The sequence below is a fragment of the Felis catus genome, chromosome E2, assembly GCF_018350175.1.
Source record: "Felis catus isolate Fca126 chromosome E2, F.catus_Fca126_mat1.0, whole genome shotgun sequence".
Taxonomy (NCBI): domain Eukaryota; kingdom Metazoa; phylum Chordata; class Mammalia; order Carnivora; family Felidae; genus Felis; species Felis catus.
Window position 1 is genome coordinate 47,530,943 of NC_058382.1, and position 13,135 is coordinate 47,544,077.

General features: G+C 38.5%; 1 protein-coding gene across 2 annotated transcripts in view; it reads left to right on the top strand.

The window, feature by feature from the left end:
- Window positions 1–13,135, top strand: part of PHLPP2 (PH domain and leucine rich repeat protein phosphatase 2) — an 81,074-nt gene that overhangs the window by 962 nt on the left and 66,977 nt on the right. The window contains exons 1-2 of one of the 2 annotated variants that reach the window (XM_023246186.2): window positions 6,587–6,705; window positions 9,126–9,209. Coding sequence is in view for 1 of the 2 variants with exons in the window: in XM_023246184.2 (XP_023101952.1) it covers window positions 6,443–6,705 (263 nt within the window). In the remaining variant the exon portion in view is untranslated. Of the gene's footprint in view, window positions 1–6,442; window positions 6,706–9,125; window positions 9,210–13,135 lie in introns of those variants that run through there. The other variant, XM_023246184.2, reaches the window with a different exon arrangement.

Consider the following 13,135-nt stretch of genomic DNA (forward strand, 5'->3'; position numbering starts at 1 on the left):
ACGACAAGAAGTTTAAATGCAAAAGAGATGCAAGGTCGGGAGGTAACAGTAAAGATGGTTTAAAGGAGGGGTTGTGGGAAATTAACTGGATGGAGTTTTCTACTAGCCTCTGAAATAGTTGGAGAGAAATTTTTCTGTAGGTCAAATATATAAGCTAGATGTTCTTCTGGAGGTGGAATAGAATTCTTTCTAGAGTTCTAGAAGAGGAAATCGGCAGAATTTAAAACTTGTCAGCGAGATGGGAGAGAAAAGAAAAATTTAGAGGATTTGATGTCTTTAAAAATACTGTGCAAAACAGTGAAAATACTTAAAGTTAAAAAGGCATTAATAGTTGTTAATTGGGATTAAGGGTGAGCATTGTATTATTGAGATTTTTTTGTAGGACACTACAAAGGTGAGAACAATGAAAAAAATGATAGACGTAAAGTATCTGGTGAATCCATCCATGAAACAACATAAAATAGAACTCTGTAGAGTATGAAACACTTTTTTCTGCTATTACCTCCCAGTCTTAGTGCAGTGACTTAAAGAAATAACTTTTCATAGTTTACCTTTACTTCTGCATAAACCTTGTACGTACTATTTTAACTTACTTAACCTTAAGTCTTTAGTATAATTACTTTAAGGTATTTATTTACTTTAAGGCATTTAAGGCATAATTACTTTTAGACATTTATTTAAAACTATAAGGTCACCAAGTGTAAATTGTGAATGAAGAAAAGTTCTGCCCTGGCTTATCAGGAAATGGCAGGTCTGAGAGATAGGTAATGCCCTCTGGCCTAGAAGATAAACAACCTTGGCTTTTTTTATAGCAACTTTTTGTTGGGGAGGGAGTGAATTATGAGAGGGGAGGAATTGAGAGAAAGGAGGCTCTTGATTCAAGGGTCCTACCTTCCTGCACTTCCAGGAAATGATCCTATTTACCACTGGTTCCCTGGGGTTCCAGTCTGGGGACCATTAGAAAGATTCCAGAAATTGATTTTGGTTATAGTACTGAGTTGGTGGGAGGCTGACAGTGTCTAATGCCCTTGCATCTCTTGCTTTATTGCATACGGTCAACATTTTAAATAATCCTTGTAAATTAATGGGATCATCAATGGTGAATAGGTGCTGTGTGTTCTGCATACAGAAGTTTCTTTAAGTAGCTGAGTAGTTGAATTTTGTGTCAAGTGAAACTGGACAAGAATCTATAGGTAGAAGAAAGTCATAGTCTCCTACCTGTTCTTCTCTAAAGAACCTTTGGAAAAGGCTTATTATTCTTTTTTTTGTAATGCCTTTATTATACTTAATGCCTAATTGTGAGCATCATTATTGTCTAATATAGATCTTCATAAAAAAGGCTAGTATAGCTAAGCTAGTATAATTTAGCCAGGTTAGATCTAGGTCCATCTGTATGGGATATTGGAAAGTTTGATTCAAAACTCTTCTCCCAGTTTTATTTAGCAAATTGCTAATTAGAATGTACCTGTTTACTGTTGTTGGAATATAAATATGATACTGGTAATTGGTAATACTCGTAAGATTATTGGGAGTACCTTTGAAGCATCATTTTCCAGATGTTTCCTACAACTTTGGGATTATTGTTTTACTCAGACTGTACAAGATAAGAAGTTACAACTGGACAGTGAGTGCCATGAGATCCGTTTTTGTCAGAACTAGCTTCAAGTTTTTATCCAAATAATGTGTGTATGTGGTTCTTAAAAATCCGTGAATACCAAAATGAGTTTAATGAACTGAAATATTCTTCCTATCCTTATCTCATCCCACCCTTTCCAAAATATTCCTTAACATATATATTCCTGGAGACGAGGCTATATTGTTTTAAAGTTTTGAACCGGGGAGTATATCTCCTACCTTAGAGAATTTCACATTCTAATAGAACTCAGTGCATAGGGAGAGTTACCTGACCAGACTCTGGTTTTTACCATGCATATATTAGAGCTAATTGTATGTGGGCATTTAATATTTTATCACCTTTGAACTGATACAGCCCTCATAGGTTATTTTCCTTTTTAGAGAGTTAAAAGCTTAAAGTAGGTACTTAATTCATGGCTTATTCTAAAGACTTGTGCTTTCTAGAAATACATTTAAATCTTAAATGTGCTCTTTTATGCTTGTTTGATGTGAGAGGTAATTATAGTTCTGTTCCCTTTTAGAAAAGTTTGTCGGGGCGCCTGGGTGGCGCAGTCGGTTAAGCGTCCGACTTCAGCCAGGTCACGATCTCACGGTCCGTGAGTTCGAGCCCCGCATCGGGCTCTGGGCTGACAGCTCAGAGCCTGGAGCCTGTTTCCGATTCTGTGTCTCCCTCTCTCTCTGCCCCTCCCCCGTTCATGCTCTGTCTCTCTCTGTCCCAAAAATAAATAAATGTTGAAAAAAAATTAAAAAAAAAAAAAAAAAAAAGAAAAGTTTGTCAACAGTTTTTATTTAAGAATAAGGAAAGCAATAGAATGTTCTTAATCTAGCAATTTCAGTGGAAAAGTGATTCTAAAAGCTGAAAATGTATCAGAGGACAGTACTGGCCTTCAGCAGTTATCTGATGCTTTACACAGTGGAGAAGAAAGCACAGATAATTCAGCAATAGCTAATAACAGCTGAACAGTCCATCTTGATTTGTTGCTAGAAGGCTATGCTTGTTTGGTATCTAGGCCTTTTAAATGCCCATTGAGCAGGTTTAAGAGAATGATATCTGCTCAAGTTCTAATTCAGCAGTTTATAGGGTGTAATATGTCATATATGTAGGAGACACATTCTTTGACCAACAACACATGTGTTCAGCAAAGTTCTTTTTTTTTTTTTTTTTCAACGTTTATTTATTTTTGGGACAGAGAGAGACAGAGCATGAACGGGGGAAGGGCAGAGAGAGAGGGAGACACAGAATCAGAAACAGGCTCCAGGCTCTGAGCCATCAGCCCAGAGCCCGACGCGGGGCTCGAACTCACAGACCGCGAGATCGTGACCTGGCTGAAGTCGGACGCTTAACCGACTGCGCCACCCAGGCGCCCCAAAGTTCTTAAAGAATGTAGTCTTTTTTTTTTTTTTTTTTTGGTACAAAAAGGTGTTTTTATTAAAGCACAGGGACATGATCCCTGGGCAAAAGGAGCTGCCAGGAATTTATAGTCTTGATACAAATATATAAACATTTAAAAATGTCTTTAAAAATCCTCACAGAAGAAAAATCATGGATGGACTAAAATAATAACTTCCTGGGGTTTCTCTTGACTTTTTTAAGATTGATGAGATCATTGGGCCTTATTTGACCTTAAAAAGTTTTTTAAAAGAAGCTTTTTGGTGGTTGTGTGGAATAGTATCCACTTGCTCTCTCCAGTGAGCTAAATTTCTCTCCACTTGGTGCAGAACACAGAGCTTCCTTGTAAAGATGTTACTGTACCATATAGAATACTTTTTATTTTTTATTTTTTATTTAAAAAAAATTTTTTTTTTCAACGTTTATTTTTGGGACAGAGAGACAGAGCATGAACGGGGGAGGGGCAGAGAGAGAGGGAGACACAGAATCGGAAACAGGCTCCAGGCTCTGAGCCATCAGCCCAGAGCCTGATGCGGGGCTCGAACTCACAGACCGCGAGATCGTGACCTGGCTGAAGTCGGACGCTTAACCGACTGTGCCACCCAGGTGCCCCATAGAATACTATTTTTTTTTTTAAATCACCTTGATTTTTTTTAATGTTTTTATTTTCTTTTGTGGGGGGAGGGGCAGAGAGAGAGAGGGAGACACAGAATCCAAAGCAGGCTCTGGGCTCTGAACTGTCAGCACAGAGTCTGAACTCATGGACTGTGAGATCATCACCTGAACCAAAGTCGGATGCTTAACCGACTGAGCCACCCAGGCGCCCCTAGAATGCTGTTTTTATTTTATTTTTTTATTAAAAAAAATTTTTTTTTAACGTTTATTTATTTTTGGGACAGAGAGAAACAGAGCATGAACGGGGGAGGGGCAGAGAGAGAGGGAGACACAGAACCAGAAGCAGGCCCCAGGTTCTGAGCCATCAGCCCAGAGCGCGATGCGGGGCTCGAACTCACGGTCTGCGAGATCGTGACCCGAGCTGAAGTCGGACGCCCAACCGACTGAGCCACCCAGGCGCCCTCTAGAATGCTGTTTTTAGATGGACCAGTTGTTAATCTTTCCCAGAGACTAAAAAATAAGGAATATTTGGAATTAATCAGTGGTTAAAATTACTTGGTGATACAAGTATGATGGCCTTTGTCTTTGTAAAATAAGTGCTTGAAAGCCCTTTGTTAATTCTGAGATGTTCAGCTTTGAGAAAATGCTCTTGTTGAGAAGAGAGAGACCTAGTTCCCACTTGTAGCAGGGGTTTATCCTACTTATCTAAAGTTAGAATCAGTAATAATCCTCATGGTCTTAAATAGCTATATTCAAATCCTTAATATCTGTAAAACAGTTGATTTACTTGTCATCCTTGAACAATGAAGCCATTCTCATATTTTTCTTTCTTCCTCCCTGGGAATACCTTTTTGCTTCTCCTTCCATTTATTTATTTGTTTGTTTGTTTGTTGATTGACTGATTGATTGAGAGAGAGAGAGAACGCTCACACACGTGTTGGTGAGGGAAAGGGAGGTAGAGAATCCCAAGCAGGCTGTGTGCTGTCAGCGCGGAGCCTGACATGGGGCTCATTCTCATGAACCTTGAGATCATGACTTGAGCTGAAATCGAGAGTCCATCGCTTAACCGACTGAGCCATTCAAGTGCCCATCCTTTATCAGCTCTAGAAATTGAACCTTAGGTGCCACATTTGTCCTCAAATATTTAATCTTGGTAATTACAAAAATAATATTTGCTTTATTTATAGGTATTTCTGATTTCCAATGAGGAATAGTAGCAAAAGTGTTTTATTTACTTTTTGGTTGGCAAAAAGATTTTAGTTCTCTGTAAAAAAGGAGATGTTCCCCCCTCCGCCCCAAGCTTATTCAACTTCTTGCCAGAGCAAATTGGGCTAAAGTATAGACTGGCAACACATTTCTGTGATGTCAGTTCAGTTCTGAATGCATCAGTTTGCCACTCAGGTATTAAGGCACCGTAATAGATTCTCAGTATAGAAGAGAGGAAGAAATATCAAATACATTATTAAAACCCATTGTGATCCCCATAGTAATAGATGCATATTCAAGGTGAAGAGGTTCTGCTGTGGAGAGAGTAGAGTCGCTAATTTTAGGTATGCAGAGAGAATGGGGATGGGAAAATAGAAGGCTCCGTAGAGAACACAGGGTGACAAATGAGTAGAGTTTTCAAGCCTATCTCATCAGAGGGACAAGGTGAAGGACCTTTCAGACAAGTCACACAATTAAGGAATCGTGACATGTTTGGGAGTTATAGGTAGCTGGATATGACTGAAACAGTAACAGGTAATGGAGACTGACACTAGAGAGGTATGGCAGTGTAAGCCTTAGTGGAAATGCCTTTATATTAAAAGGAATAGAAATGGCCCATCATAAAAAAGAACAGGTAAATACTGATCTTTAGAGCCTTGTCATATTATTGCTGTAGCAGTTGTTTTTGCTTTGAGGTAACCACATTGTGTGTGAATTTCACATACCTAAATTATCAAATGCAACAGTAATTTTTTTGGGAACATGATTAGAATATAAAAACCATTTGTATAATATTCTATACTTATTTAGGATGTGAGGCAGAGGGTCAGGACCCTAGAGAAGCTCTCAATTTGCATTATAGAGACATGTCCAAAAACATCTAATGCAGCATTGTTTATAACAGTGAGAAATTAGAAACAAACTAAATGCCATCAACAGGAGAATGGATATATTGCAATGTATTCATATAATGGGATATATTCAAATGAATGAGCTGGGTGTATTAGCATGACCAATATTGACCCCTCCCCCCCCCCCCCCCCCCCCCCCGCAAAAATGGCAGGGTAAAACATAAGTATGTTAGCATTTACAGTTCTAAATCATGTAAAATAAAATTTTATTTATAGATATATACATATATGGCAGACAGAAAAATGCATGGAATGGTGAATACCAAATACAATAGAGTGTTTCTGCGGAGAGAGCGAAGGAAATGGAATTGATGGGGTATCAGGTAGCTTCAGCAGTATATGTAAGAATATGTTGTATGTATGTTCTTTAGAATAAGGATCTGAAATAAATATGACAAAATGTTAAATTTTATGAAAGGTGGGTAATAGGTGCACAGATAATTCTTGACATTTTTCTGAAAACATAAGAAAAAGAAAGGGTCAGAGAAGCTAATGGACAGAGTCCCGAACAGCTAGCAGGAGAGAACACCATTTTCCAGCTTAGGAATGGGCATGGTGGATGTGGAAAGCCCCAAGAGAGGAGGTGTTTGGTGAATGTAGAGTGGAAGGGTGGGGTGAAGACTGAATGTGTCTAACTCAGCCAGACATTATAGCTAATGATTTCTTTCTTCTTGATGTTTTTTAGAGAAATATGAAACGCAATGGGAGCAGAACTTGTTTGAATAGGAGAAGTAGGTTTGGTTCTCGAGAAAGAGACTGGCTGAGAGAAGATGTGAAGAGAGGTTGTGTTTACCTTTATGGAGCAGACACGACCACTGCCTCTACAACCGCCTCTGCCTCCTCTGACTTACATCTCGTCCTGTGTACAGTGGAGACCCCCGCGTCGGAAATCTGTGCTGGAGAGGGAAGGGAAAGTCTGTATCTACAGCTTCATGGGGACCTAGTCAGGTATGGTCTGAGTTTTACCACTCTGATGTAAGTCATTACTCTTTGTGATGGGAAGTGGGCTCTAGGATTTTCATTGTGTTTAGAACTGATGTTGATTGTGGGGTCACTAGGCTTGAAATAAGATTTGTCCTTGGAATGCTGACGTTATGATTCCTGAATTTAAAAGCCATCAGGGAAGGAAAATGTGATGGTTACTTCATTTGGATTACACCATGGGTCAGATATCTAAATTTAAAATAAATATTTTAAAGTTATTTTAAAAAATAATACATGTAAATAGAATGAAATTGAAATCTGTAGAAAGAAATAGAGAAGTATATATGCTCATGCATAAATATGTGTCTCTCTGTATAAATTTTATTTTTATAATTATTTTTTAAAAAAATTTTAAGTAATCTCTACACCCAACATGGGGCTTGAACTCATACCTCCTAGATCAAGAGTTGCATGCTCTACCGACTGAGCCAGCCAGGCACCCCTGTATATAAATTTTAAAACTAATGGTGCTATATGCAGCACACTACTGACTGGAAATCTCTTATAGATCTTTCTGTATTAATATTTATATAATTTACATTTATTTAATGGGTGTATAATAGTCCATTTTATGAGTCTACCATCATTTTAGCCAATCTTTTTTTTTTTTTTTTTTTGAATTTTAAGTAGGCTTCACACCCAACGTGGGGCTTGAACTCACCACCCTGAGATCAAGAGTGGCATACTCTACCAACTGAGCCACAAAGGTGCCCCAGCCAATCTCCTATTAATGGACATTCAGATAGTTACTACTTTTTACTTCTACAAGCAGTGTTGCAGTAAATATTCTTTTACCTATGATATTTCTCCCATGTGGAGGTAATCTGTAGGATAAACTCCTGGAAGTAGAATTGCTGGGCCAAAGGATATATGCATTTACCGTTTTTTTGTTTTGCTTTTTTGTATGTAGACTTTGTGCCCAGCACAGAACCCAATGCAGGGCTTGAACTCATGACCCTGAGATTGAGATCAAGAGTCGGATGCTTAACTGACTGAGCCACCCAGGTGTCCCTGTGCATTTATAATTTTGATATATATTGTCAGATATCTCTTCATAGAAGTTAAACTTTGACAAATGATAATAAAAATATGCCTATTTTTCCCTTTCTCCAGATCATGTTAGGATTAAATTTTATATGTAAATATAAATACATACTCAAGCATGTGAGCACATACTTGCTCGTGAATAGACCTGATTGTCAACAGTTTTTAAATTAGAGAATCATAAAGTCAGCATTCCAAGGACAAATCTGTTTTCAAGCCTAATGACTTAGATTTTTGCAAATCTGGTAGGAATTTTGTTATTTTGTCATTTTAATTTTCATTTATCTTAATGAGTGAACTTGAGCATATTTTTATAGATTCAAATGCCATTTGTGTTCTTTAGAATTTTTTATATAAATGTGAAAAAGTGTTCTCATAGTAATCTTATACTGTGTTTATGAACTCTTTGCTTCAATTAAAAAAAAAATGGCTGGTTCTTTGAATTAGACATCAAATAAGAGCTTAAATGCCTGACCATTCTCCTTCTCTCCTCCCTCCCTGTAACAAATGTCTTGAAACAGAAGTTAGAGCTGTAGATTTAGAGTGAGCGGCTCGTGAAAGTGAGAAAGGAAGCTCCCACTTACTCCTCAACATGTGGTAATAATAGTAACACCTTTAGTTGAGCTAAAAATTGATGTCACTTAAAAAGTCTAAACTGAAGTTTACTATGTGCTTCTTTTAGGGTTTGGACTAATTCCTGAAAAAGTAGATTAGCATGTGAATGTTTTCCTTGTTCACCAGTTAACTAAATTTGCTAAATCCATTTGCAAAACGTAAGGATCAGACTGGGTGATCCTTAGGCTTTTCTAAATCTTAACACCGATTCCGATCTAATTATATCAGGTGCAAAGCCTTGACCTACATTATAGCTGGTAGTGATTGATGGAGTTCATGTATTTAAGCATAAGGCTTACTCATTTGTATACTAATGTGTATGTGTGCAGAGATACAGAAAAGTGGAGAAACTCTGAATTGGCTTGCTGCTACTAGCTGTGTAGTTAAGAATCCAAATGTGAAATAATTTGTGAATCTAAACTACTTAAAATGGAAAGTTTGTCTTTTTTTTTTTTTTTTTTTTTTAGCCCTGTGGCCTTGATAATTTTGTAATGAAATAGGTCTTCGTAGATCTAATTGATTAGAAAATAATGAAAACACTCTTGAATTGCCATTTGAAAAGAATGAACATATTTCAATTCCTGGAGTAGGAGCTCGAGAAGTTTAATTCAGCCAGAGAATGATGATGGTGGTGATGATGGTGGATTTTTGCTAACATTGACTGCTTGTTTTGCCAGTCACTGTGCTTAGTGCTTAACGCTCCTATTCTCATTAAATCCTCACAGTAACTCCAAGGGAAGTAGCATCCTTTCTTTCAGATGAGGAAGAGTGAGGCTTTGCCGGAGGTCCTGGAACCTGTTCAAAGTCAGGTACTGCCAGGCAGTTGGAATGCCTCAGTCATTCAAAGTAGGTGGTGGACTTCGTTCTTCACCCAGTCCCTCCTGGAGGGGAACTGGTGCTGCGTCCCTTACTCAGTTTTACTATATAAGCATACTTATTTAAAGATTTTTTTTAGATCTCTTATTCAACTGTTAATTGCTTGAATTCAGTCTTGTGTTATCTAATCACACGAATAGGTACTTTCTAATAGCCTGTAAGATAGTTGACAATCTAAGGCATTATTTTTATTCTTTTTTATTTTTGCTATTTACTGGTGTAACAGTCATTGTAGAAATTTAGGAAGATGAAAAAGTATAAAGAGAAATAATAATATTCAATGCTTATGCTTTTTGTAGATTACCTCATTTAATTTTCACAATGATCTTGTGAGGTAAATGTTATTTTCATTTGGGAAAATGAGGCTTAAGGTTAAGAATCTCACGTAAGATCTCTTGTGGAGTATTTCAGTCAGATGGGGGTTCTCTAAATGTGGGGTGCTCCATTTGAATGGAGGCCACCTGTGCATGCGGTGAAAGAATTCACCCAAGGCAGAGCAAGGGAGAGAAGTTTCTAGACTCAATGTAAGGTAGCAGAGGGCAGAACAGCAAAGGAGAGATGGCCTGACATGAGGTGATGGTGAGGGGCTATAGTTATAGGGTGGAATGAGGGAATACAGGGACAAATGGAATTTTCCCTTTTTTGGTAATCTTAAGAACTGCCTGGTTGTAAGTAGCCCGTTGGTCGGTTAGAGCCTATGGCTTAATGAGCCTGTTGGAGTCCAGTGCGGTGGTTCCTTTGGGCCCTTTTACCTTGCTCAGGTTTCCAGTGCTTAAGACTGTTGCCTAAAAGCCGCCTCTACATAACTGAGCTAATAAGAGGAGCTGGAATTTGAACTCCAGCATTCTGACACCAGGTCCCATATTTTGACTTCCCACACCAACATTTTTCTTCAGGTCTTTTTCAAAGTAAATGTGCGTAATTTTTAAAAATTACTTATTTGGGCCCATACCATATATTCAGTTTTGTTTACTGCATTCTTCAGTTAATTTCCTGTGTCATTAAAAATTCCTTAGACATCAGTTTTAATTGCTACAGAAGATTCCATTTTCTGGAAATACTATAACTTGTTTAAAAATTGAGTAATAATAGGCAATAATGATTTAGAGCTTTGATTCTAGAACAAGAGTGTGTGGGTTCAAATCCTGGCTCTGACCGTCACTATGCAAGTTATATAATGCTCTATGCCTTAGTTTACTAATGTATAAAATGGAGAATGATTGTATTTACACTATAGAGCAGTCATGATGAAAATTACACGTTATAAAGATCAAGTGAATTAATACTTGCAAAGTAGTGCTTTTTAAAGTCTAATGTTCACGGCGGGGAGCTTGTTAAAATACATATTCTAGTGCTCACTTCAGCAGCACATATCCTAAAATAAAGATTCTGATTCAGAAGGTTGGGTGGGGCCTGAGATTCTGCATGAAGCTCCTAAGAGATGTGCTTCACTTGGAGTGTCAAGAAGTAAAGTGCTTACCTTGATGTCTGGCACCCAGTAAGTCCGCAGTGTTACCTATTTGGGTTGTTTCAAATCACTCAACTCTTCAAAGTGGTGTTGTGATGACTGAATCTTAGCTCATGAATCGCTATATTGTTGCTCTCCCTGGGCTCCGTGCTAGAAATGGGATTACTGGGACGAAAATTACCTCATGTTTTTTCTAAGTCACCCATGACTTTTTCTTTCCGTACTCTTTTTCAGTCATGGACTTGTCACTTCAGTGAGACTGAGGATTATTTATTTATAGAATTGTAGTACTTTGAGGAAACTGAAAGAGATCATCTACTAGGGAAACAAAGTTTTCCAAACTTAATGACCCCATGCCCTTTCCATTGGGGCAGGGTTTGCTGGTTGTCACATCCAATAGAGAGAGTTACCAGCATGTAGGGGGCAAGGGCCAGAGAGGCTTAATGTCCTCAATGTGTGGGATAGACTTGTACAACAAAAAATGGCCTTGCCCGAAAGGCCAGTAACTTGCCAGTGGGAATAACCGAGACCATTTCTCTTTGTTTCATAAATGTGAAACAGAGGCCTGGAGAGGGTCAGTTGATAGCACATTCCCACCACCACCTGGTGTCCCAGTCCATTGCTCTTACATGATAATGTTTGGTTTGTCTTTTAAAAAAAATATTTATTAATTTATTTTTTTAAAGTTTATTTATTTTGAGAGAGAGAATGCACATGTGCGCAAGGCAGGAGAGGGACAGAGAGGAGAGACAGAATCCCAAGCAGCCTCTGTACCATCAACGCTGAGCCCAATGTGGGGCCTGCACCCACGAACTGTGAGATTATAACCTGAGCTGAGATCAGGAGCTTGACTGACTGCACCACCCAGGTGCCCTTATTTATTTATTTATTTGTTTGTTTGTTTATTTATTTATTTTGAGAGAGAGCACACATGATTTGGGAAGGGTCAGATAGAGAGAATCCCATGCTGACAGTGTGGAATCCGACGTGGAGATCCCACAAACAGTGAGATCACGACCTGAGCTGCCAAAATCAAGAGTCGGACACTCAACCAGCTGAGCCACCCAGGCGCCCTGGTTTGTCTTTTTTCAATTGAACTGTTTAAGTGATTACTGACTCACTAGTGAAGTTTAGTGTAATCATTGCCTTCTGCCTGAAAAGTTGTAACGACATCATACGTGACAAAGTGAAGTGCCCCTTGGCTCATGGTCATATATTTACTTTTATTCTTAGTCATCAAAATGAGTAAGATTTCTGTGTTTGATAGACTATCTCTTAAGATAAGCTTGGAGACAGTAAGGTGTTTACAACAGAAAATACCCTTGGGTTTTGGGATACTGCATTCTAATTACCTTTCTGTCATTGACTTGCTGAGTGACTTCATGCAGGTCACTAAAATCTTTACCATATTTTGATGTTATAAAAGTAGAGTGAACAATCCTGTTTTAGGATGCATACTGAACTGATTACCATTGAGGAAGGAAAAAGAGATTAATTTTGTTTTGTGCTTCATATTTCTGTGCTATTTTAAAACTTAAAAATAATGTATTATACACTAAGTAAATAGTTTTTGTTAATTTTGTTTTTACATGTTTCTTTAATGTTTATTTTCAAGAGAAAGAGTGCAAGCGGGGGAGGGGCAGAGAGAGAGTGGGGCAGAGGATCTGAAGTGGGCTTTGTTGTGACAGCAGCGAGCCCGATGCCAGGCTTGAACTCACTAACCTCGAGATCATGACCGGAGTTGAAGTCAGACGCTCAACCAACTGAGCCACCCAGCCACCCCTGTTTTTTACATCTTAGTACTTCTGAAATCAGCTTGTATTTTATGGTTGTTGATGGGTTGTGGTTTAATTGGCAGTTTGTTTTTTGTTTCTTAATGGTTATTGCAATACCATCTGGTTTTCTGAAATACAATTCTGATACTAACTACCCAGACTTTTCACAGACTACACAAGTTAAAGGGCATGGTCCCCAACAAGACTGCCCTTCAGATTCTAGCTACACTTCTGACCAGGTTGGATACAAATTTGGGGGTTCCCATGATCCTTTTAGGTTCACTAATTCACTAGAATGAGTCAGACTCAAGAACTGTACTTATGATTAGTTTTAGTCTAAAGGATACAAATTAAGACTAACCAAATGAGGCGATGCATAGGGTGAGGTCTGATTGGGTCATGAATGTAGAACTTCCATGCCCTCTCCCCGTGTCACCCTCTCAGCACATGAGTGTGTTCACCCACCAGGAAGGTCCATGGAACTTCGGTACAGATTATATTGGCATTTCTTGGGTAGGCTTGATTGATTCATTGACCACATGCTTGGCATTCAGTCTCTAGCCCTCTCTTCCTTCCCCATAGTCAGGCTGGCTCCAAACCCCAACCTTCTCTTCAC